The sequence below is a fragment of the Scleropages formosus genome, chromosome 15 (genome assembly GCF_900964775.1).
Source record: "Scleropages formosus chromosome 15, fSclFor1.1, whole genome shotgun sequence".
Classification (NCBI taxonomy): domain Eukaryota; kingdom Metazoa; phylum Chordata; class Actinopteri; order Osteoglossiformes; family Osteoglossidae; genus Scleropages; species Scleropages formosus.
This window is the reverse complement of record NC_041820.1, coordinates 7,447,701-7,469,280: the sequence shown is the minus strand read 5'-3', so window position 1 is coordinate 7,469,280 and position 21,580 is coordinate 7,447,701. Positions and strand designations below refer to the sequence as shown.

General features: G+C 42.5%; 1 protein-coding gene across 2 annotated transcripts; it reads left to right on the top strand.

Annotated features, from left to right (window-relative positions):
• The first annotated feature begins 976 nt into the window (after nucleotides 1-976).
• shprh (SNF2 histone linker PHD RING helicase) lies at nucleotides 977-15,608 on the top strand. 2 transcript variants are annotated; one of them, XM_029258770.1, is made up of 30 exons: nucleotides 977-1,112; nucleotides 1,954-2,541; nucleotides 2,788-2,917; nucleotides 3,029-3,247; nucleotides 3,615-3,693; nucleotides 3,884-4,034; nucleotides 4,367-4,469; nucleotides 4,931-5,184; nucleotides 5,402-6,031; nucleotides 6,280-6,531; nucleotides 6,852-6,930; nucleotides 7,505-7,668; nucleotides 7,877-8,133; nucleotides 8,302-8,423; nucleotides 8,575-8,663; nucleotides 8,797-8,889; nucleotides 8,979-9,086; nucleotides 9,482-9,624; nucleotides 9,996-10,169; nucleotides 10,378-10,440; nucleotides 10,577-10,802; nucleotides 11,307-11,444; nucleotides 11,747-11,848; nucleotides 11,967-12,038; nucleotides 12,377-12,565; nucleotides 12,778-12,870; nucleotides 13,049-13,135; nucleotides 13,803-13,981; nucleotides 14,484-14,564; nucleotides 15,020-15,608. In XM_029258770.1, the coding sequence occupies exons 2-30, from the start codon at nucleotides 1,966-1,968 to the stop codon at nucleotides 15,114-15,116; spliced, it is 4,950 nt and encodes a 1,649-aa protein (XP_029114603.1). In that variant the 5' UTR covers nucleotides 977-1,112; nucleotides 1,954-1,965; the 3' UTR covers nucleotides 15,117-15,608. The 2 variants fall into 2 exon arrangements, with proteins under 2 accessions (XP_029114603.1, XP_018607370.1); XM_018751854.1 differs by having other exon boundaries at nucleotides 4,928-5,184.
• The last annotated feature ends 5,972 nt before the right edge of the window (nucleotides 15,609-21,580 follow it).

The window sequence follows — 21,580 nt, the reverse complement described above, 5'->3', positions numbered from 1 at the left end:
AACTGCTTCAGATGGGTGGGGTTTCATTTGTAATTTGCAGTTTTGCTGACACTTTCATCCAAAGTAATTCAGACCCATTTATACAACAGGGTATTTTGACTGGAGCAATTCATGTTAAATACTTTGTTCAAGGGTGCTACAGGAGGAGTGGGGCTGGAACCAAGCACACCTCAGTTTTGAGTTTAAGTCCTTAACCACTACACTACCTTTTAGGAAGGATATTTGGAAACGAGATGGAGCAGAAGAGGAATATTCTTTTACAGACCCTTCCACCCAGAGCCAGGGGGGGTGACACAGGATGGAACTTCAGGACTACCCCCCTTATGGCTCAGAACACAGACCCACCCACCTACCTCACCTCCACCTGCCTTGAAATAGATCACCTATGACCTTGTCATAAAAGAGACAAAACAATGAAAAATTAACATTCTATTGTGGCAGGACACCTAACCCTCTGCTTTGATACTGGGGCCACACTTTATTAAAGCATAAAACAAACAACAGAATTTGCAAATGATTGAATAACTTCAAATTCCTTAATAAAATATCTTTTCATATGTTTGAACAAATGAGATTATCTAAAGATGCAATACTGTAATGAAAATCAGGCCGAATACTGTGCATGCACACTGCCACTGACAACACACACACTGTCGCTGAGGATGCCGCAGCAGGTGGCGTAATAGTTAGAGCTGTCATTTCAGGGTCCTGGGTTTAGACTCCAGCTGTAGTTATTTTGTACTTACCCTGAACTGATAGATTAAAAATTACCCAACTATATAATAGGTAAATAGTACTGGTAAGACAGACCTAACATTTTTTATTCCCGTTGGAAAAAAAATTATACTATAATAAGAATAATAATAATACGCACTGTCACTGAGAACGCAGAGCGCCCCCTGCTGTCCTCCCACGTACCGAGCGGTAAATGTGCAGTATGACGTTATGAGGGTTTCACTTCCGGGTGTAGATTTAAAGATGGCGCTGCGCACCACACTTTAGACAACCTGTGTGTGTTTGTCTGTGTTTATGGCTGCGCTGGTGCATTCCGGCCAGTGACCCCATCGCTCCGGAGTGTGCGGTGTTCGCACTCACAGCTGTCCAGTAGAAAAGTAAATCTTGTTTTCTTTGGTCATACTGTTCGCTCGAGAGCTGCTCCACCGTTGCGTTGCTTTTGTTCCAGTCTCAGTCTTGGAATATTTATACTTCGGAATTTCTGATAATTTCATGCGGAAATAATGCTGCATGCATGATGGAGGCTGGATGTAAATGCTTCTTTGTAAAATGTCTAATTAAATTTTATTTCAACTTTGTCTTGTGCTTTGTTTGTTTCTTCAACAGACCAAAACAAAACGTCGGATATATATTGTTTTCAACGACACCGGCATATTGAATTTGTCCTCTTGTGTTTCGTTGTTCTATGAATGAACGTTATATGATGCCTCCGCGCGATAGGGTTGCTGGTGTCTCGCGCCGAGAGAGCGCCAGTAGCAGCGGAACTGTAGTACGGTCTTATTGCTTCTCGATGATGGTTACCGTTTTAGTTTCTGGAATTAATATGAAATTATATATATATAAAGCTCAATATGTCCGTAATCCATTATTTTTGTAACAGTAGTACGTCGTTTAGCAGATACAAAGTTTATTAAAAAAAAAAAACACTTGACTTGCGGAGCGGGGGAGACACGTCAGAAATGCAAATGAAATTAACATCATGTTAATCACGAATTAGTTCAGCAAGTGCTGAACTGCCTAAATCTGCTCTTGTGCAAATTGACAGTTAGAGTTACATCACTTTGGATGAAAGCGTCTGCCAAGCGGTAATAATAGTGGCAGACTTTTGAAATGTTAACGCTATAATTAAAGAGTTACATAAATTGGCGGGAAACGGTGGACCTGCTCGTTAAAGTGACAGCGTGACAATAATTCCTTCCCCACCCCCTGTCCCCACAGACACTGTCCATCATGAGCAGTAGGAGGAAGCGTGCGCCGCCCGTCAGGGTGAATGAGGAGGCCAAGCGGAGGCTTGACTGGAACATGCATGAGGACAGGAGGAACGAAACGATCGTCATTGAGGAGGACGACGCTAACGTCCTGTCCCTGGGGCCATTGCTGGCTCCTTACCCTGGTCCTGCCGAAGAAGACCTTGAGGTTAGGTGCTCCAGCCCTCATCCACCATTGGATCCCGAGGAAGAGCCTTCATGTTCGAACTGGGACCCCACCCCGTCCTTGCAGCTCAACGTGGTGCCCGTCTCCGATATGGAACCAGTCTGGAAGGCTCTTATCGGAGAGTTCAGCCTGCGCCCTAAGCATGGCTTGTGGTGCCAGAGCGTGAGGTTTCTCCAGAGGACTGGAGATCAGCTCAGCGTGGTTCCTCTTGGCAATGGAGCTGCAGAAGGCTGCGTGGACCATGAGGGGGTCATGGTGCCCACCTGCCTGGTTGAGTGCTCTCTGAGTGGGTCTGTGCTGCAAGACCTGGAGTGGCTGCAGAAAAGAAGAATTGTTCAGCTTTGCCAGAAGGATGACACGGCATCCATCAAGGTCTGAATCTGCTTGGTTTCTCATACAGCATGTGGGTGCTGGTGGGGTCCAAAGTCTACAGGCTGACTTAAAATTTTAGCGCTTTAACATCGAGTAACTTTCACAGGTTGTCATGCTGGGCTTTAACATCTTAAACCTGCATCTCTTTAACGTTGCTTGTATAGGGTAGCCTGGGGGTATTTTCTTCCTGTTGGGGAAAAAAGGTCCATCTGTACAGCCATTTGCTTTCGATCCTGGAATTCACAGGTTGGCGTTTACATCTTGGAAGCTGGGTTGGGAAAACCCGAGTTTCTGAGCGAAGGGAATGGACGCATAAAGAAAGTCAATCAGCTGATACAGAAGCTGATGGAGCTCTTCTATGACTTTATCATCCCCGGTGAGTACTGGAAGGAGACACATGCACCACCTTTACTCGTAGCTATTTTTTCTGCTCGACTCCGTTGTTTTTGGACTCTGTTGTGAGCCGGTGTGTATTTACATTTTGCAGAGGTGGTAGAGAACGATGAAGAAGAGTGCGACACGGACATGGAGCGCCATAACGTCGAGGAGCTGTACGATCATGTCCGACGCTTGCACCAGGAGGAGAACCTCGATCTGGATGTGCAAATCCAACATGAGGCTGTCTTCCCAGTTCTGAGGCCCTACCAGTGCCAGGCGGTCCGCTGGATGCTGAAGAGGGAGAATTACCAAAGGGATTCCACGCCAGGTTTTTCCCTTCCTTCACCCAGGAAACTAGGAGTCCTTTCACCCAAAGTCTGACTAGGAGAAGATGGAATGGTTGTCATGTATGCACTCAACAGGGACAGGAGGTGGCATATTTGCTAACCTGCCTTTAATTAGGTAGGAGACCAGAACCTCAGAAGACATAGGATTGTACGAATGCTTAAGTTCTCTGTCTTTTACAGCTCGTTCTAGACAGGGTTGCGTCAGTCCGGAGCCTATCCCAGAAGCGTAGGTTGCTAGCTATAGGTACATCCTGTGCAGGATGCCGCTTCATCACAGGATAGATTAAGGATTTTTCTTACTGAAATTTAAAAAAAAAAAAAGGGTTTTAAAAGAAACTGTCTTTTCAGAGAAAATGCTCCATTTCCTTTGGAGGGAAGTGGTCACTTTGTGTGGAAAGAAGCTGTTCTACAACCCCTGTACTGGCTGGTAAGCAGCTCTGCTTTGTTTTTATTCTGTTTGGAAACTCATGTGACGAAAAAAATGTAGCCAAAGCTGTATGAATTTGACTGCTGTAGTTATCAGTAAGTTCTGCTCATCCTGTTCTACGCTGATGCTGGAAATTCAGGCACACTGCGTTATTCAGCACTGACAGTCCTGGTTTTGTTCTCATTTGCAGCCTTATCCGGGAGTTCCCCCTGGCGGGAATGGACTGGCCAGGGGGCATCCTCGCAGACGAGATGGGACTCGGGAAGACAGTGGAGGTGCTGGCCCTCATCTTGATCAACACTCGACAGGGCCTCCAGGAAGGTGGTCCTACCCTACCTGCGGTTAGCACACGCTCATGTGGATTTCCTCTCATCTTCACATTAAATTGCACAAGTTGGTTTTAGGAGGAGGGATTTCTGATCTGAGGGTGTTGGACCCTTCCACTTCAGTTCCATGTCCAGAGGCTCCACCCACTTAATCAGAGGTCCCATTCACTCATCCATATGCCCCTCCCACATATAGCCTTTTCTCAGTCATCTACAATATAAGAACAGAATTTAAATGATAAACTGTAGCACCTTCTTGTTAAATCTTTCTACATCTTAAAGAAAGTGCAAGTACTTTGTGTGCTTTAAGCCACTTTACTGGTGTGGATGTTTGTTTTGTCTTTCAGGGAACATCAGTAAACTATTTTGTCCCTAATCCACCTACAGAACAGGAAAGGAGTGATTGTTTAAAGCTTGAGGTATATCCCAAAGAGAAAGTATCTTTTCCAGGTAAGACCTGCAGATGGCAATGTGCAATATATTGTAGTCCTGTTCTACATGGAACGAGTAGTAAAGTCAGCAATGCATCATATTAATTTTTAGCAGGAAAACAATTATCTTTTCTTTGCTTTACACAGGTAGTTGTGCTGAATTGCAACAGTAAGAATATGCTGCTGTATAAATGGGCGAATCATTGTAAAGCTGATTAGCATTGCCTTGAGAAAGAGTGTCAGATAAAATGTATTATTAGTTAATAATAATAATAATAATAATAATAATAATAAATTAAACGTCAGGAAAACTTTTAACAATCAGTGTCTTTTAGTATTCTATTTTAACAAATTAAATCTGATTCACTTTTGTATATTTAATTTCAATATTTTCTAAGCATTAGAAGTGTTCTGTGATGGGAGTGTAAGCAGAGACTTTATTGCAGTAAATTGTTTTCTGTTAACTTGTTCACATAGCAGTCCGCGTGATGCTCCTTACTGCCATAAAGGAGATGAGGGTTGGGAAAGGAGCTTCCATCAATGCTATATTCACCTACATCCGCACCACGTACGGCTACGATCTGCTGAAGAACCGTTCTCACATCAGGAAGGCACTGAGCAAGCTCATCAAGGAAGAGCTGGTGGAGCAGGTCAAAGGTCGCGGCCTGGCTGGGTCATTTAAGCTTGGAAAGAACTACAAAGAAACTAAGAAGAAGGCTGGTGCTGTTAAAATGGTATGCATACTTTAACATAGTCTATATTTTGGAAGGATAAATTAAGTGGCTCATTAATTTAAGGTGTTTAGCATGTCTGCATCCTCACAGTTTGAATCACAAACTGAATTTTGAGTTGTGATTAAGAGACTTCCAGTGTTGGAGCAAAATAGCTAGTAATGGTGAGACTATCTTCTTGGGCAAAGTGTGATTTTTGTCTTTGCCCTCTTGCTCTCAGGCAAAACCAGCCACCCAGGAAGGCAAGCAAAGAACAACTGTCCGTAAGTGTGCAGGACGGCGGAAAGAGACTGCAACGAGTCTTGGAACCACAAAGCGGTCTGAAGTGGAGGACTGTAGTGGCTCACTCGATGTCTGCTCTCCTGGTGGCCACCAAGAGGAGGATGATGCATCTCAGGGACAGAAGTGTAGCTCTGCACATGATCCAACCCCTGACCCAACTTCTCAGGAACACCAGCCGCTCAGTGGGACCAAAGACCTGTGCCCTGACCCCCTCAGAGGAAGTGCCCCAAATGAGCCAGTAGAAGAAGAGTCTGTGCCCACTCGGACTTCAGGGCTCCTCCCGTTCAACACACCCGACTACCGCTTTGAGTGCATCTGTGGTGAGCTTGGCTTGATGGACTACAAGGCCCGCGTGCAGTGCCTCAACTGCCTCCTGTGGCAGCACGCTGAGTGTGTGGGCTACAAGGAGGAGAGCCTGGGTACAACACCCTTCTACTGCCCTCACTGCCTGGTGGCCATGACACCTGTAGCCACTGGTGCCACTCTTATCATCTCACCCAGCTCCATCTGCCACCAGTGGGTTGAGGAAATCAACCGTCACATCCGTTCCTCCTCTCTCCGGGTCCTGGTAAAGCCCCTTTCAAAGTAGGATTTGGTGAATGCCTGTTAGTGATGATCCCCAGTACACATACGGGAATCTTAATCAAATGTACATGTATTTTTGCTTGTGTAATCCAGGGCTGTTTTAAGGTCTTTTTTATTTTATTCCCCTGCTGCCCAAGCAAATAGAATGTTATGGTTATGATGCGAGGAGAAAAAAAATACTACCAGCTTTCCCGAGTACTTCAAGTGAATCATTTTTGATTCTGCTTCCAGGTGTACGGGGGTGTGAAAAAGCATGGTTTCATTCAACCCCGTCTCCTGGCTGAACAGGATGTAGTCATCACCACCTACGATGTGTTGCGCACTGAGCTTAACTACGTGGACATCCCACACAGCAACAGTGAGGATGGCCGCCGCTTCCGCAATCAGAAACGTTACATGGCCGTGCCCAGCCCACTCGTGGCTGTGGAGTGGTGGAGGGTGTGTCTCGACGAGGCCCAGATGGTGGAGTGCACTACTGCCAAGGTGAGGCAGCCCTAACAGTGGGATGGAGGCCCATCAATGAAATCAGTATCTCTCCATGAGGAACGAACCCTGTCAATTCTGGGAGCGAGTCTTCTTTTTAAGTAGTGGTGGTTAGGCCCCAGCTTATGAGTAGTTAAGGATGGAACTTGGTACCATAAAAATTTATCCTCCTTAAGTTGTCATCTAAAGTTTGATGTTTTGCTAAAGCATAATTAAATAACACTTTGCAAACTGAATGACAGCGATGAGTTATTGTTTTCTTGACTCTTTGTGTTATGTACAAAAGAGGTAACGGTGTTTGGTCCTTCCCTCTTTCACAGGCAGCTGAAATGGCACTGCGCCTCTCCTCAGTCAATCGCTGGTGTGTCAGTGGAACCCCTGTACAACGGGGTCTGGAAGGTATGTTTTCAGTAAAAGAAATATCCTTGGGTGAACTGCAGAGCATGTTTAGAAGGTAGATTAGCTCCTCAACTTACACAGACTAAAAGTCTGTTCGCTGTTCATAATGTGATTTGTTTGTAAATCTAAAGTAATTTGTACAACTAAGTCACATTGAATATAAAAGCTAAACACAGACATCCCTCCATTAATTTATAGGGTTAGGTTCTGTAAAGGCCTCAGCTGAATTTTATTTTAATATTTTGTTAATTTGGAGCTACATTAAGATTATTGGTCAAACTTTAAACATTGTGGAATTGAGTTGAATTAATACATTAAAATCTCACACACACACACACACAGGCTGAAACCGCTTGTCCCGAGCAGGGTCGCGGTAAACCGGAGCCTAACCCGGTAACACAGGACGCAAGGCCAGCGGGGGAGGGGACACACCCAGGACGGGACACCAGTCTGTCGCAAGGCACCCGAAGCAGGACTCGAACCTATTAGTAGAGTAGAGATGTCCGCATTAAAAAGAGTCATTAGCCTTAATAGATTTATGTAGAAGAAACTGCTGCTCCTCTTTCCATTACAGATCTCTATGGTCTCGTGCTCTTCCTTGGTGTGGACCCTTACTGGGTGAAGTACTGGTGGGACCAGCTGCTCTACCGGCCATATCGCCGTGGAAACACAGAACCCCTCTACAATGTGATTGGTTCGCTGTTGTGGCGATCAGCAAAAAAAGATGTCATTGACCAGGTTTGGTCATTTAAAAATTTAGCAAAATACATAATGCTCCCAGACAAACATAAAATGTATATGACTATCAATTTATAAAGACTGTAAATAACTTCATTTTCAAGAACTGATAATAAAACTATGGTTATTAGAATCTTCATCAAGATGGACTGAGATGATCTGTCCATTATACAGTAAAATAGTGAAAAAAGTGTCTTTCTTGTTCCAGATCCAGATTCCCCCACAGACTGAGGAGATCCACTGGCTCAACTTCTCCCCGGTTGAGGGCCACTTTTACCACCGGCAGCATGAGGTTTGCTCCCAGGATGCCCTATTCAAGCTCAGGAAGATCTCAGACTGGTCCTTGAAGCTGGGCAGTCTGGACCGGCGCACAGTCAGCAGCATTCTATACCCATTGTTGAGGCTACGGCAGGCCTGCTGCCACCCACAGGCTGTCCGGGGGGAGTTCCTGCCCTTCCAGAAGAGGTACAAGAAGCAGAATTTAGTCTCAAGCTTAATTGCTTTGTACCTCGTGTACTAAGTAGGGTAAAGGTGTAGGTCTTCATTAAGACCAGGTGACAGTTTTTTAAATCTATGTGTTGAGGGTAAGTGCATTTGATAGTCATACTGTTCTTACATTTGTGGATGACATAGCACCATGACCATGGAGGAGCTGCTGAAGTCCCTACAGAAGAAGTGCAGGGTGGAGTGCGAGGAAGCCCACAGGCAGCTGGTGTGCGCCCTCAACGGCCTGGCCGGAATCCACATCATCCGAGGTACCAACACCTCCTTCCATTGCCACCGTTGTAGCTTTGACCAATAAGGTCTTTTTCTCAAAACTTCTTGGTAGACATGTACATGAACAGTACATGAAAGAAGCTGTCACACAAAGGACGATGTTTTGGAACGAAAGCCCTTCACTTGCAGGTGAATTCATTGAGGCAGCCGAGCTATACAGGGATGTCCTGCGATCCTCGGAGGAGCACAAAGATAAGCTCAAAACAGACTCCCTCCAGGTGGGCTGTCAAACAGGGTTCTTCATCCTCTTCATCATAATGAGGACTCATTTATAGTCATGTAACGATACAGTCTCGTGTTTTTTTTTTTTTTTCTTCCAAAAATTCACATCACTTTCTTGTGCTCAATCAGAGACTGCACGCCACACACAACTTAATGGAGCTGCTTAATGCAAAGCACCCTGGTATTCCGCCAACCCTGAGAGACGACCGTCTGAAAGAAGAGGTCAGGGAGCTTCATTTTACCGCTTGGTGCATGTCTGTGTTTGTGCATGTGCACGTGGTAGTCCCTCATGACTGAGTTTTCTTCAACAGGCAGAACAACTGCGCCAACACTACATGACCAAGTCCAATTCAGAGGTCTCTGATGCCCATCAGGCCCTGCAGCCTGTTCTGCAGAGCATCCGCGAGTTGAAGCGGAAGGTCAGTGTCTCCTGTGTCCCGGATGGAAGCCAAACCTGAGACACATCAAATATGCATACATAGGTTTAATTTTAATAATTATTTACATTTTTTTAGGTGACACTTTTCTCCAAAGCGACTGACAGTGTTAAGCTGCTTACAATGATTTACCAATTTATACAACTATTTAATTTTTGTTGTATCTATCACAGTAAGTACCTTAATCAAAGTTACTACAGCAGGAATGGGAATCTGAGCTTGGGTCCTTTGAGGAAGGCAGCAGCTGTCACCACGATACGACCAGCATATCAGTGCATTTACATACTTTATTTCCAGAGCTGGAAAGAAGTAGAAGTATGCCACTACAAAGAAGAACAAAAGCTGTGTTGACGGAACTTGTGTTTTTCCTGTTGCAGGTGCGTCTGCAGTCCGCCTGGTGGCTGGATGTGATACAGCAGGCGATGCAGTACTCCATCGACGATGAACTGGTTCTCCGCATTCAGAATGAATTGACCTGCAACTACAAACAGGAGGCGAGCAAGATGTCTTTGGCTTACAAGTGAGCATTAGTCTGCACAGCAGTTTCTCATTTGGAAGAAAAATTATTGGTCTGATTGGTCTTTTTTTTTTAAGTCATGCTGAAGGGCAATACTGGTGTGTCATTAAGTGTGCACATTTGTAACCTGGCAGTTCCTGATTCATATCCGTATGTATATATTATAATCTGTTGTCCTTGAGCAAGGCACTTAATTTGAATTACTCTTTGAATGTGGATTAAAGAATAGGCTAAGCAAAAGTCACAGAACATTGTAGTGCATTTGCACATAAATGTGTTGGGTGAGTACAGGAAGTGCTCCCTGTTTAGATAGCTGGGTCACCTTCCTGAGGGGCACCTCAGCCAGCAGTGCCGGTCCGATGCCGTACTCGCAGGTTCCGAGACAGCCGTGGCCTGCAGTATCTGCTCAGCACCCAGATGGATGACCTGCTCAAGTCCCAGAAGACAGTACGGGGTGCTGTGAAGAGTCTGGAGGGACCCCCATCGAAGAAGGTGATAGAGGAGGCCACCATCTGCCACCTGAGACCTGTACGGCTGCCGCTGAATAAGTAAGTTAAGATTCTAGGAAAGCTGACACTTGCAGCTGATGTTTATGATTTTACTGATTAGTAGGTCTCGAAAGATTTAAACAGAAGATAAGTTTAAACTGTGTGAAACAGATAAGTTGCTTGTGTACATTTTGAAAGTTGGATAATAGAGTTGGATAAGCTATCGAGCAAAATACATTCTTGCTTATTTTGGTTTCCCCTTCTCTAGTTGCGTGTTTTGCAAAGCAGATGAGCTTTTCACAGACTATGAGTCCAAGCTGTTTTCTCACACGTAAGTACAAGTGGTGGTAAATAGTTGACAGTTATCTAAAAATACATCGCTCGCCCTGCCAGAGCACATGAAAACAGTAACCCTTTGATGGGATTTGGTTCACAATGAGAATGTTGCCACTTGGCCCTATTCACAGCGTGAAGGGCCAGACGGCCATCTTCGAGGAGATGATCGAGGACGAGGAGGGCCTTGTGGATGACCGGCTGCCCACGACCAGTCGCGGCCTGTGGGCAGCCAGTGAGACAGAGCGCTCCCTAAAGGCTATTCTGTCCTTCGCTAAGGCACGCCGCATGTCCTCTGCACTGGTGGAGGAAGGAACCACCTTCATGGAGCTGTTTGAGACTTGGAAGAAGGAGTACAAGGTGTGTGGTGGTGCATTGTGGGTACTCTGAAGAACAGTGACACTCTTTTGTATCACTGGTTTTCCTGTTAATCACAAATTGGACCAGAAATTACATTTGTTCAGAGTCATTCCCCAAACTCTCTTTGCAAAACCCAAGGAGTTCCATATATTACTTGCACTGCACTAAAAGTACAATTAATTTAGCCAGTCAAGGGCTGGATGATTACTGAATGAGCTCAGTCATGTGTGCTTGTGGTGGAATTGGATCAGTATATATAGAAAGGCTGGAGGTCCCCACAGAGAAGCTTGTGAAACAGTGGTTTAGCCGAGGCTTTGATCAGATGCAATTTTCAATAAACATATTCATTTAAACAGCTAAAACTATTTAAGTTGAGTGCTTTGCTCCAGTGTGTAGTAGCAAAATCCTAGGATTAAGGTTATGCTGGCACTCTTGAGTCTTGAATGTGCCGTAAGTTTAGTTGCCTGCAGTGATACCTTTTGCTTTTCTCTTGTCTGAGCTCAGCTGTTGCACGAGTACTGGATGGTGCTGCGGGACCATGTTTCGGCCATCGATGAGCTGGGCATGGCCACCGAGCGCTTCCGTGTGCGCCACCCAGACGAGCCTAGGTCTAAAGTGCTGCACATCATCGAGCTCCACGAGGTGAGTGTGGCCCACATTTGCTCAGGAGCAAGGGCATGGTTTGGAAGGGTGTCTGCATATTGTTCCGGATCTTTACTTGATTATTGAAATAAGTCGTCACTCTTTTATGGTGTTGTATACAATATAAAAAAGTAATTTGTTTGTGAGGTGAATCTTGTTTAGTGTCTTTCGAGCTCTCCATCAGTTCTACACCTATGATTTAGTAGTGGGTTTATGTCTTTATCTCACATCTAATCACTTGTGGGAAAATCAAGAGCTGTCCTTGGTACGTTAATGGGACTGGTTCATTGCGGCGATTTCAGGTGGAGCAGAACAGGGTGAAGCTGTTAAATGACAGGGCAGTAGCAAAGTCTCAGCTGCAGAAGAAACTGGGCCAACTTCTATACCTCACTAATCTTGAGAAGGTAAAACCCTTTTTCTGGAAACCATGAATTATTTTTTGTGCCAATAAGTTTAAAAACATAATTTTAGTCTACTCTGCCACCTGCACTGCTGCTGCAATTAATGTTTGTCCCCAAACAGTCCCAGGATAAATCCACTGGGGGCTTGAACCCGGAGCCATGCCCCATCTGCGCCCGCCCACTTGGGCAGGAGGTGAGCTGGATTTCACTTGTGAGATTGCTGTGCGGTTCACCTGGAGCTTTATTAATTACTGGTGATCCTGCTGTGAAACGTCAGAAGTGACTTCACAGAGTGGCTGTCCTGTCCTGTGGACCATTGAGAAATAAACACCAAAGACTGAAACCCTCAGCATGACTAATGATGTTGTGGTGAAGGTGGACTGAATAATAATATGTTGCTTCAAAGTAAGCAGTTCAGGTGAAGTATGTTTCTGAGGTTTATTGCAGCTGAACCTGTACCTGGGATTAAAACCCATAACCTGATGTGTTTGTTGTTTGTCTGACACCCCCTGCATCCTGTGCTCCGCACAGTGGGCAGTCCTGACGTGCGGACACTGCTTCTGCAACGAGTGCATCGCCATCATCGTGGAGCAATACAGCGTGGGCACGCGCCGGCGAGCCATCAAGTGCGCCATCTGCAGGCAGACAACGTCTCACACAGAGATCTCCTACGTGTTCACAACCCAGGCTGCCAGCCAAGGTCAGGACATCCCTGTCAAGGTGTGTCCTGATTCTCTTTATCCCCTGCTGACAAGTGTACGAGCGTTCATGCATAATCGTACTTTACAACATAGGAAAGTATGTACTGTAATATTAAACACACACACACGGATGGTTATTTTTTAGAATTTCACTCACCGGCTATTCTCTGACTTTTGGGAGATCTTTATGATGAAGAGTTGTAGTAGCTGTCCATACTGTGTGCCCCCCAGGGTAGCCATTCCACCAAGGTGGAGGCAGTTGTTCGAGCCCTGAAGAAGATCCAGATGACAGACCCAAGTGCCAAATCCCTCGTCTTCTCCACGGTAACGTGTTGCCAACTGCTTGGGCATCTCAGAGTAGTTGTGTACAGTGTCAGTGTGGTACAGCAGCATTTCTCATATCAGCTTTTTATGTTCAGGATCATAACACTTAGTGCATGAAATGATAATTACACTGTAATTGTCCTGTTGTCACATGTATCGGCTTGTTCCTTCATTTCAGTGGCAAGGTGTTCTGGATATTATCGCCCAAGCTCTCTTTGACAATAACATGGACTTCTCTCAGATTAATGGGATTCACAAGTTTCAGGTGAGTAAGTTTGATTTTGTGTGACATTTCATATAAATGTATACCAGCTGGGAAGCGATGACTTTCTTCATTCCAGATTCTTTCAAGGCAGAAGCAGAAAAATATGAAATTAATAAAAAAGACAAAGTCCAACTTCCTCTTTGTTCATACACCCCTTAATACTTAGTGTTATCAAAGTAAAATTTCTTTTAAAAAAATGCAATTAAATGTAATCTGTGAACCTTATTTATGGTCAGCATTAATGAATGTCGTACCTGGAGTCTCGCCAGTTATTTGTGTATTGAGGTCTTTGTTTGAATTGGACTGCTAATTTGGCTCCTGTGAAAGGTTGTCATTGGTAGCAAGTTGCATTTTTGAATGCCTAAACAGATGGCTTGGTATGTACTTTTGGTTGTATAAGACTGAAGTTGTGCGAGTCTGTGAACTGTGACAGGATATTTCATTGACTCAATCATTCCTGAATCTCAGCCTAACCTGAACACAGGAGAGTTTGAGCTCCGTTTGAATTATTCACTCTCTTAATGACTTAATTGCAGAAAAGCTAAGAAGGATCATTGTCATTAGTCTTTAATTGAAATAATGACAACAGTTTTGCATTTAGGAAGAGAACTCTTTCACCCTGTTTTAGTTTCAATGAAAAGCTGAGAGCTTGCGGTCCTTCTCCCAGGAGAACTTATCGTCTTTCAAGTATGATGAGAAGATTAACATCCTGCTCCTGCCGCTCCACACGGGCTCCAATGGGCTGAACATCATCGAGGCTACGCACGTCTTGTTGGTGGAACCCATTCTCAACCCAGCCCATGAGCTACAGGCCATCGGCCGGGTGCACCGCATTGGCCAAACCAGGTGAGTGCCTTGGCACGTGCCTTTCACTGACACCATCATCAAATAACCTTAATTAGTCGGCGAATAGGAGAAGAGTGGCCGTCAGCATCACTCTTCCAACAGCAGTTAAGTGTGAGGACAGGAAGAGAGACCAGTCGACCTTACTTTAACCAATCGTTATTAAGTATTTATTAGACCTGTTAGCCAATCAACAGGGATAGACAGCCAGTGATCTTTAGCCAATTATAATTGAATATCTTTCAAATCTTTTAACCACAGGATGGGAAAAGCATCAATCTATCCAGTCATAACTGATTATTTATCGAAACTGTTAGCAGGCAGTAGCAAGGGATAGCCAGCTGACATCCCTTTAGTAAACAGCCAAAATAATACTCAACAGTACTGTTGGGTAGGTAAACTGCATCTGTCTTTGTGCCAGTATTGATTGTAACTCCTGTTATATAATAGAGTTGTGTTTATAATATTTTACTGTGATTCTAAAAGTTGTTTCTCTTACCTGCAGACCCACATTTGTTCACCGGTTCCTTATAAAATCCACCATAGAGGAGAGAATGCAGGCCATGTTGAAAACTGCTGAAAAGAGGTGATTGCATGACATACACAGAGAAGCGAATGGAAATGAAGGCGATTCAGTAACCACACTGTATCCGTAGGATGCATTCTTTTTACATGATTATTGTAATTTAGGGCAATTAAGGGCAGTTATCTTTATCCCTGCAGAAGGAGAATGAGAAGCTAATTTCTTGAAATAAGATTAGAACATACTGTGTAATATTGCTTCTCATCTTTTTAGAACACAGGCCAACGATAGACATTTCTGCTAATTCTTCCTGAAAATCAACAATATTAAAGAATACTTGGCCCAGAAGAAAATGGTCGCACAGTACAGATGGCCATTTTCCACTTGTTCAGAGGTGTTATCACTGTTTTCAAACTGGAGTGCTTAGCAATGACAAGATGGCTATATGTGTGTGTGGTTTTCAAAACTGTCAGTGTCAGTTAAGGCAGTCTTCTGACAATCATGTCTTCTCCCCACAGCCACAGTACTGCTGCCATGAAGCACTCAGAGGCGTCTGTACTGACTGTGGCTGACCTGGCTGACCTCTTCACCGAAGAGTATGAGGCGATGGAGTGACGAAATGATGAGCAGTTCGAGGCCACCACCCTGCAGCATAAACGGGGGGGTGTGTACAGTACCGTAGAGGAAGGCTGATTCCCTCACAGGCATCTGGAGAGCTTTTGCAGCCTTTTTTCTTAAGCCTTTGAACATCTGCTACCAGTTGTACAGGGCTTGCTCAGATACTTCTTTTTTGTGTTCAGGGTTTTAAACTGTATTTGTAGGATGTTGTTTAAATTTCTCTTAGTGATACAACAATACAGAACATGTAAGAGTATCTGTGAAACAGAAGATTAATGTTTGTAGGTTATAGTTTTGTCTATGGTTTTTAATATGTCTTTCATGATAAAAGGTCATCATATTGGTCATCACCAATAGCAGTCATACACCAAGCTGAGAACTGAGCTTTAAATAAAGCGTAGCTATTACTGTTTGAAGGATTGCGTGTTCGTCTGTCTGTTTATTTGATTGGTCCAAACAATAAGGTGAGCCAGTCTTAGATGTTTTTAATCCAGGTTTATGGTTATGGATATTATTTATAATTTATTTTTTTTTAAACAAGGCATGTTGTTGCTTAATGAAAAAAACTTGAAATGTTTTCCTATTGGTTTTTTTTTTTTTTTTTTTTTTAACATTTAGAATATTCTATGTTTTGTTGCATTTTATGACACTATTCCGTTTAACAGTTTTTTTTTTTGTTTGTTTCCTGCAGCTAGGTGTCTTTGACAAAAAAGACAAGTTCATGAATCTGACTTAGCTTTATAATAGGATGGGTTGCTTTGTGGCTATGGAAAGCTCTGCTTTGGACAAAGGCGCTCAGCTTTGTCAGGTTGTTTTCTGTTGGACGCATCCATCCGATACATCGACTTAGGGCCAGCAAAACCAGCAGAACTTATGGCTTTCCATTCCAGTTCATCTTATTTGCAAGACAAAAAGAGCTTGATCCGATGACCATAGGGCCTTTCCTGTAACTTCTACTTATAAAGAGACATGCAAAATGAAATTAAACATGTAAACAAACAAAAAAAAAACTACTGTAGTAGTAAAACAGAAATGAGAAAATGGAAACAGTTTCACTTTACTTTGTGCGGTACTGTAGCTAGAGAGGGGAGTGATGTGAAATTGCATTCCACAATAAATCAACTTCCCAGTGAGAGGAGTTATATAATGCAATTTCTCACTAAGTGCAATTTTGTTTCTAAAGTAATTAGACGGGCGAAATGTTCAACAAATCATTCCTGTCAAGAATAGACCACTAGAGCATTGGCTGTTTTCCCAAGTTTTTTATTTTTGTATTTAAACTGAAGTACTGTAACTAAATACAAATTTAGAAAAACAATCCATATTACCATCAGTAGCTGGGATATCTTTTTATGTGACCATTTGTTATGAATTAGAAATATCTGAAGAGTAACTTCTCTATGGAAAGTATACAAAAATGCATTTAGATAAGATTTGAGTAAATTAAGTAAAAATAAAATACAACACAGGGTATTTTCAAGATATACATGTGACTGCTTGTGATCTTTTTCTGTTTTATAATTTTAATACAAAAAGTATAATCTAATTAAACTGCAATGCAGTATTTGATCATGTAGCACAGCATGGTGATGAAGCAATTTCGCAAACAATGGTCTGATTTTGTTGCACTGAAATCAGCCATGATGTATTATTTATAACAGGATATGAAATATGTTCATATTGTAATAAAATGTGTCAAGTGCTCATAAATACACTGTGTTTGTTATCAGTGATACCCACACCAGACCTGCTGTTTTATTTTATTTGCCTGCTGTTTTTCCCAGTAATTAAACATTCTACCAGTGATGACCTTTACGATGTCAATGTGAATCTCATTTTTAGAACCGACTTTAATGTGAATGTAAGAAACTTTGCAAGTAAATGGAAAAGTGTCTCCTTTTTCATTCACTCATTTTGCTATTATTAGGAGCAGTGACCTTTATGTTCCATATAAACATTGAGATGCATGTGAGCCAGAGGGTAAATTTTTTGTTTTTTCATTCGTGACAGGAAAGCAAAGCTCTCGTGGAGGTCACTGTTGTCCTGCTGCATTCTATTTCCGGTTAGTAAATCCTTACTAAACCTACCATGTGATCACTGACCTCAGTGTAACCGAAGTCCTTCGGTGTTATGATTCCAGTTTGCATGTCAAGGTAGCAAACCCAGGCTGTTAGTGGAGCAGATCCTGCTTTTGCATCAGCTGATTAATACAACCTCCACAGGCCTATACATTAAATAAGTTCAGATGTTACTTCAAAAACACGCCTGTTAAGTGCACTTTTGTTGATCTGTCACATTATGTGCTGAAGGACAGTGCTATTTCTTCATATTAACTGGCTGTAGTTTGTAGGTAAACAACTTAAAAATGTTTCTTTTTCATTAAAAAACTGCCTCACCCTTGATTTTAACTATATACATTTACTGGGAGAGAACAACAGTTTTCTCCTTAAGAAATGGGTAAATAATATAGTTGTAAACATTGAATATTTCCACGGATGGGCCTGAAAGTCAAGGTCCAAAGTGGCCTGTTAGCAGCCTGCCCTTGACATGACTAGAACTCCTTTTTGTCCTAAATGGGGCTCTTGCCATTATAAAGCTTTGTCGTCTTCTCTAAAAGTTCCGAAAGAAGGAGAGCAAAAGAATGGGTGTCCCCCATTTCAACTCTTTTCGTATGTTAAACAGGTTTTGTTTTTTTTTATTTTTGGTCACACTAGTAGATGAAGTAGTCAATGTTTCCCTAGTGGGGCAGTCCAGATCACCAGCAGATGTTTTTATCCTCCATGTCAAGTAGGTTTGTGTTTTCTCGGACTCCCCTCCGCTCCTGCTATTCATTAGAGGAATCTCATTGTTGGTGGGGACATCACTCAGGCTGGTGTTTCGGGGCTGGAAGAAGCCCCTACAGCGTCCCAGCTTCCCGTGAAACAGTAGTAGGGAAGGTCATCGAAGCCCTAACATAGAGTGGAGAAGACCCACCCATTGAAGAAGAAGCCCAACACCAAGGAGTGAAGACATTCATAGAACATGGCACCTGTCGGTTTGGTGTTGGTCTGGTGTCTCCTCGCCCAGATGGCAGCTACGTCTTTGGTATACCCTGAGTTTGAGGCTGGTAAGTTTATCTTCACATCGCTCCTTCTTGATGTGAATCTTACTTTGACCATAATTTTGTCTTTCACATGATTTGGTATCTCTGTATGTAAAGCTTTTTGAAAACAAAATCACATTAACGTAAGGCTACAGTTGAAATGCTCATGTTTACATAAATTGGGTATTTATATTTTGAAATGAAGAATCAAATCCAAACAAAGCATCTTTCCTGGTTTTCTGTCAAGGCAGTGCTCCTGGCACGAAAACAGGCTGTCTGAATTACCTTGTTTCTAGGGCAGTCACCCAGGAATTGGCAGTAAAATCTCAACAAGGGATTGTGTTGCTCAAGGTACAGACGGTTAAAAGAGACTCGTCTAGTAATAAAATCCTCTGTCTGGGAAGTGTTTTCTCGTCAGTGAGTTTTTCTGCTTGAAATTGTGAATTGTGAAATTGTCATTATATATTCCATATCTAATGTATTAGATTATAATAAAATCTACGGTTGTATATTTGATGAAGGTTTCTAAAAATATAAATTCCAGTTTACAGCTCAAGCTGGCAGGTGGCAGTGTTTATGTTTCTGCCAAACAAAATGAAAGACTTTAAATTAACTATTAATTATGGCAAACGTGTAAGTGAAAAGGTTTCTAAAAATTAGACATTTATAACTAAAATATACATTTTGAAATTCTTCATACAGCTTCTCAAAGTTTGTAGAAATCTGTGCATTTTTTGGGCTTTAAAACAAAAATCTATACTTGTGTCATAATAAAATATTTCTAGAACACTACATTAGATGTGTCTTTAGGTAATACTTTTCCACAGTTTTCACTTAAGTTTATTTCTTAACAAAAAAGTAGATTACTTAGAAGATATAATTCTTCATCTTTTCTCAGATCTTAATGAAACGGTCATTTGTACCAATGACCAGATCGAAGTGATCATCCCAAGTGTCTTCTTTCTCAGCAAAGTTCCTCCTGTCCATGTAAGTCGTGTTCCCTGCTATTACAAAAGAATTTGCATTTTAAGTCTTTACTATTTATATATTTCCAGTTACCATCTGGTGAATGTTTCTCTGAAACCCCTCAGTTCTCAGCCTTTGCATATCATCTTCATTCCCTGCAACAGGTCTGGGATCTACACCTAAACAATCCGGAATGCCGTGGGGTTGAGATTGATGATAATTACGTGTTCAGCATCAAGACAAACCTCTCTGACTGTGGAACTATTATGGTAATTTTGCACTTATTTAATATTTCTGGGGATGTACAATGAAATAATAAGAAAGCCTGCAAAGCATAGCTCACTATTGTCTATAATGTTAAACATAAATAATGTATTTGAGTAAAACAGGCCTAAAGTCTTCTATATTGAATAGCATAATATATGTATAAAAAGGGTTGTCTTTCTAAAACTGATTTAAAGATGAACCAGAGTATCAATCTCATTTCATTGTCCAGGATCACATTAAATTAAGAATCCTTGCTTAGTACAATATGTTAAAAAACAAAGCACTGAAAAGGTATTAGATATCAACCCCATCCAGTTAATATATGCTAAAACAAGTCCGCACTAGTTGAAGTGTTTGTTTTCATGGTAAATATGTGCATAAATTAGGCGACTACTGGGTTTCATGAAATGCAAATGGGGTTGCGTGACCCCGGCAGCTGCATATCCATAATGGGGGTCATGTTTTGTAATTAGATTTGAAAAGGCCATATTTCCAATGGCGAGAAGACCAAGGTCTACACTTATTCTTCCAAGTGCTCCTTTTCAAAGTAGCAAAGGGAGAGGGGGGGGGAGCAAATGGTTTGCAGTACTAAATTAGCGGGATTTTTATGGAAATTATGGCTGTGTTCTCAGGGGTGCTGAATAGGGAGAGCGTTCTCGGGCGTCCTACTTTGTAGTTCCCTTTATTTTTCCCCTGGCTTGACCCACAAGGTGGCTGTGTTGTGGAAGAGGGGGGCTCTGCCTCTCCGGCGAGGTATAAATCTGCACTTGAGGTCGTTATTGAAACAGTCGCTTAGAATGCGCCGGGCATTTCTTGTAAACCAAGCAAAAGGTTAATGCAGCTTTGCAGAGGAGAACATCTCTCTCTCTCTAACACTCTTTCACTCTCCAGCAGTTTTACAAGGCTTTCACAATACAACCTTAAAGAAAAGAGCAGGTTTGCTTTGGATTAAAGGCTCCAGGAATAAAGAAAATCCATAGTTACCAAACACCTATTAACTTGTTGCGTGTTGTTCATGTCCTTGCTTTCGGCCCGTTTCGGTCGAAGAAATGGTTACTTCTTAGTGAAACTTCAAAATCACACTCTGAATCTAACAAATAATATAATTATTACATAATGTATCATGACTTGGAAAGATAGCTTTCTTCCTGCAACATTACAGCCAGAAATATTGTATTTGTGGTGTTATTGCTTAGTCTACTGCTGTTTCTGGATCAAACACTATCTTTACAAAAGTCTGATTTTAGGATTTCACAGCAAATGCACTGTATACGTAAATCTATCAGAAATATTCTGCCCTAGGCAGCTATGGGTTCTGCCCATTTTCTTCCTTCAAAGTATAAATTCATTTTTGCAGGAAGGGAAAAAAACTTTTTTGATGTGGTAACTTTCCAATAAGGTAACAGATAACTTATAGTCCAACGTTACAGTAATTCGCACACTCGTTAAATTTAATGCATGACAGACTCCCAGAAGTAATGAAGCAACAGAAAATAGAACTCGGCAATAACATCATAAGTGCTACCAAAAATGTATTTCACATGGTATCATTCCAGTCAGGGTCATGGTGACTCTAAATTGCCCTTATTGTGTCTGTGTGATATTGCTCAGTTGTGTAGATACTTGTAAGTAGGTCAGTGCGTATCTAGCATTGTAAATCAACTTAGAGAAAGGTGTCTCTCACACACGCTGTCAAAAACCACTTGTCTCGAGCGGGGTCACGGCGAACCGGAGCCTAACCCGGCAACACACGGCGCAAGGCTGAAGGGGGACGGGACACACCCAGGACGGGACGCCAGTCCATCACAAGGCACCCCAAGCAGGACTCGAACCCCAGACCCACTAGAGAGCAGGACCAGGCCAAACCCACTGCACCCCCTCACAAAGGTGTCAGCTAAATACAGATTATATGTATAATTATAAATACAGTTCATATTATTACTGTTGCCGTTGTTAATAATACTAATACTACTACTAATAATAAAAGATTAGGCAAATCACTAGAACAACCCAGCTTCTGCTGTTTGTCCCCATTAAGTGTTCTGTTTGTTACCTAATATGTCTTAATAGTGTTTGTCACCGTAGAAAGATATATATGCTGTTATGGAGCCTTGATACAGATAACATACCAGCTTGTGCATCTGCT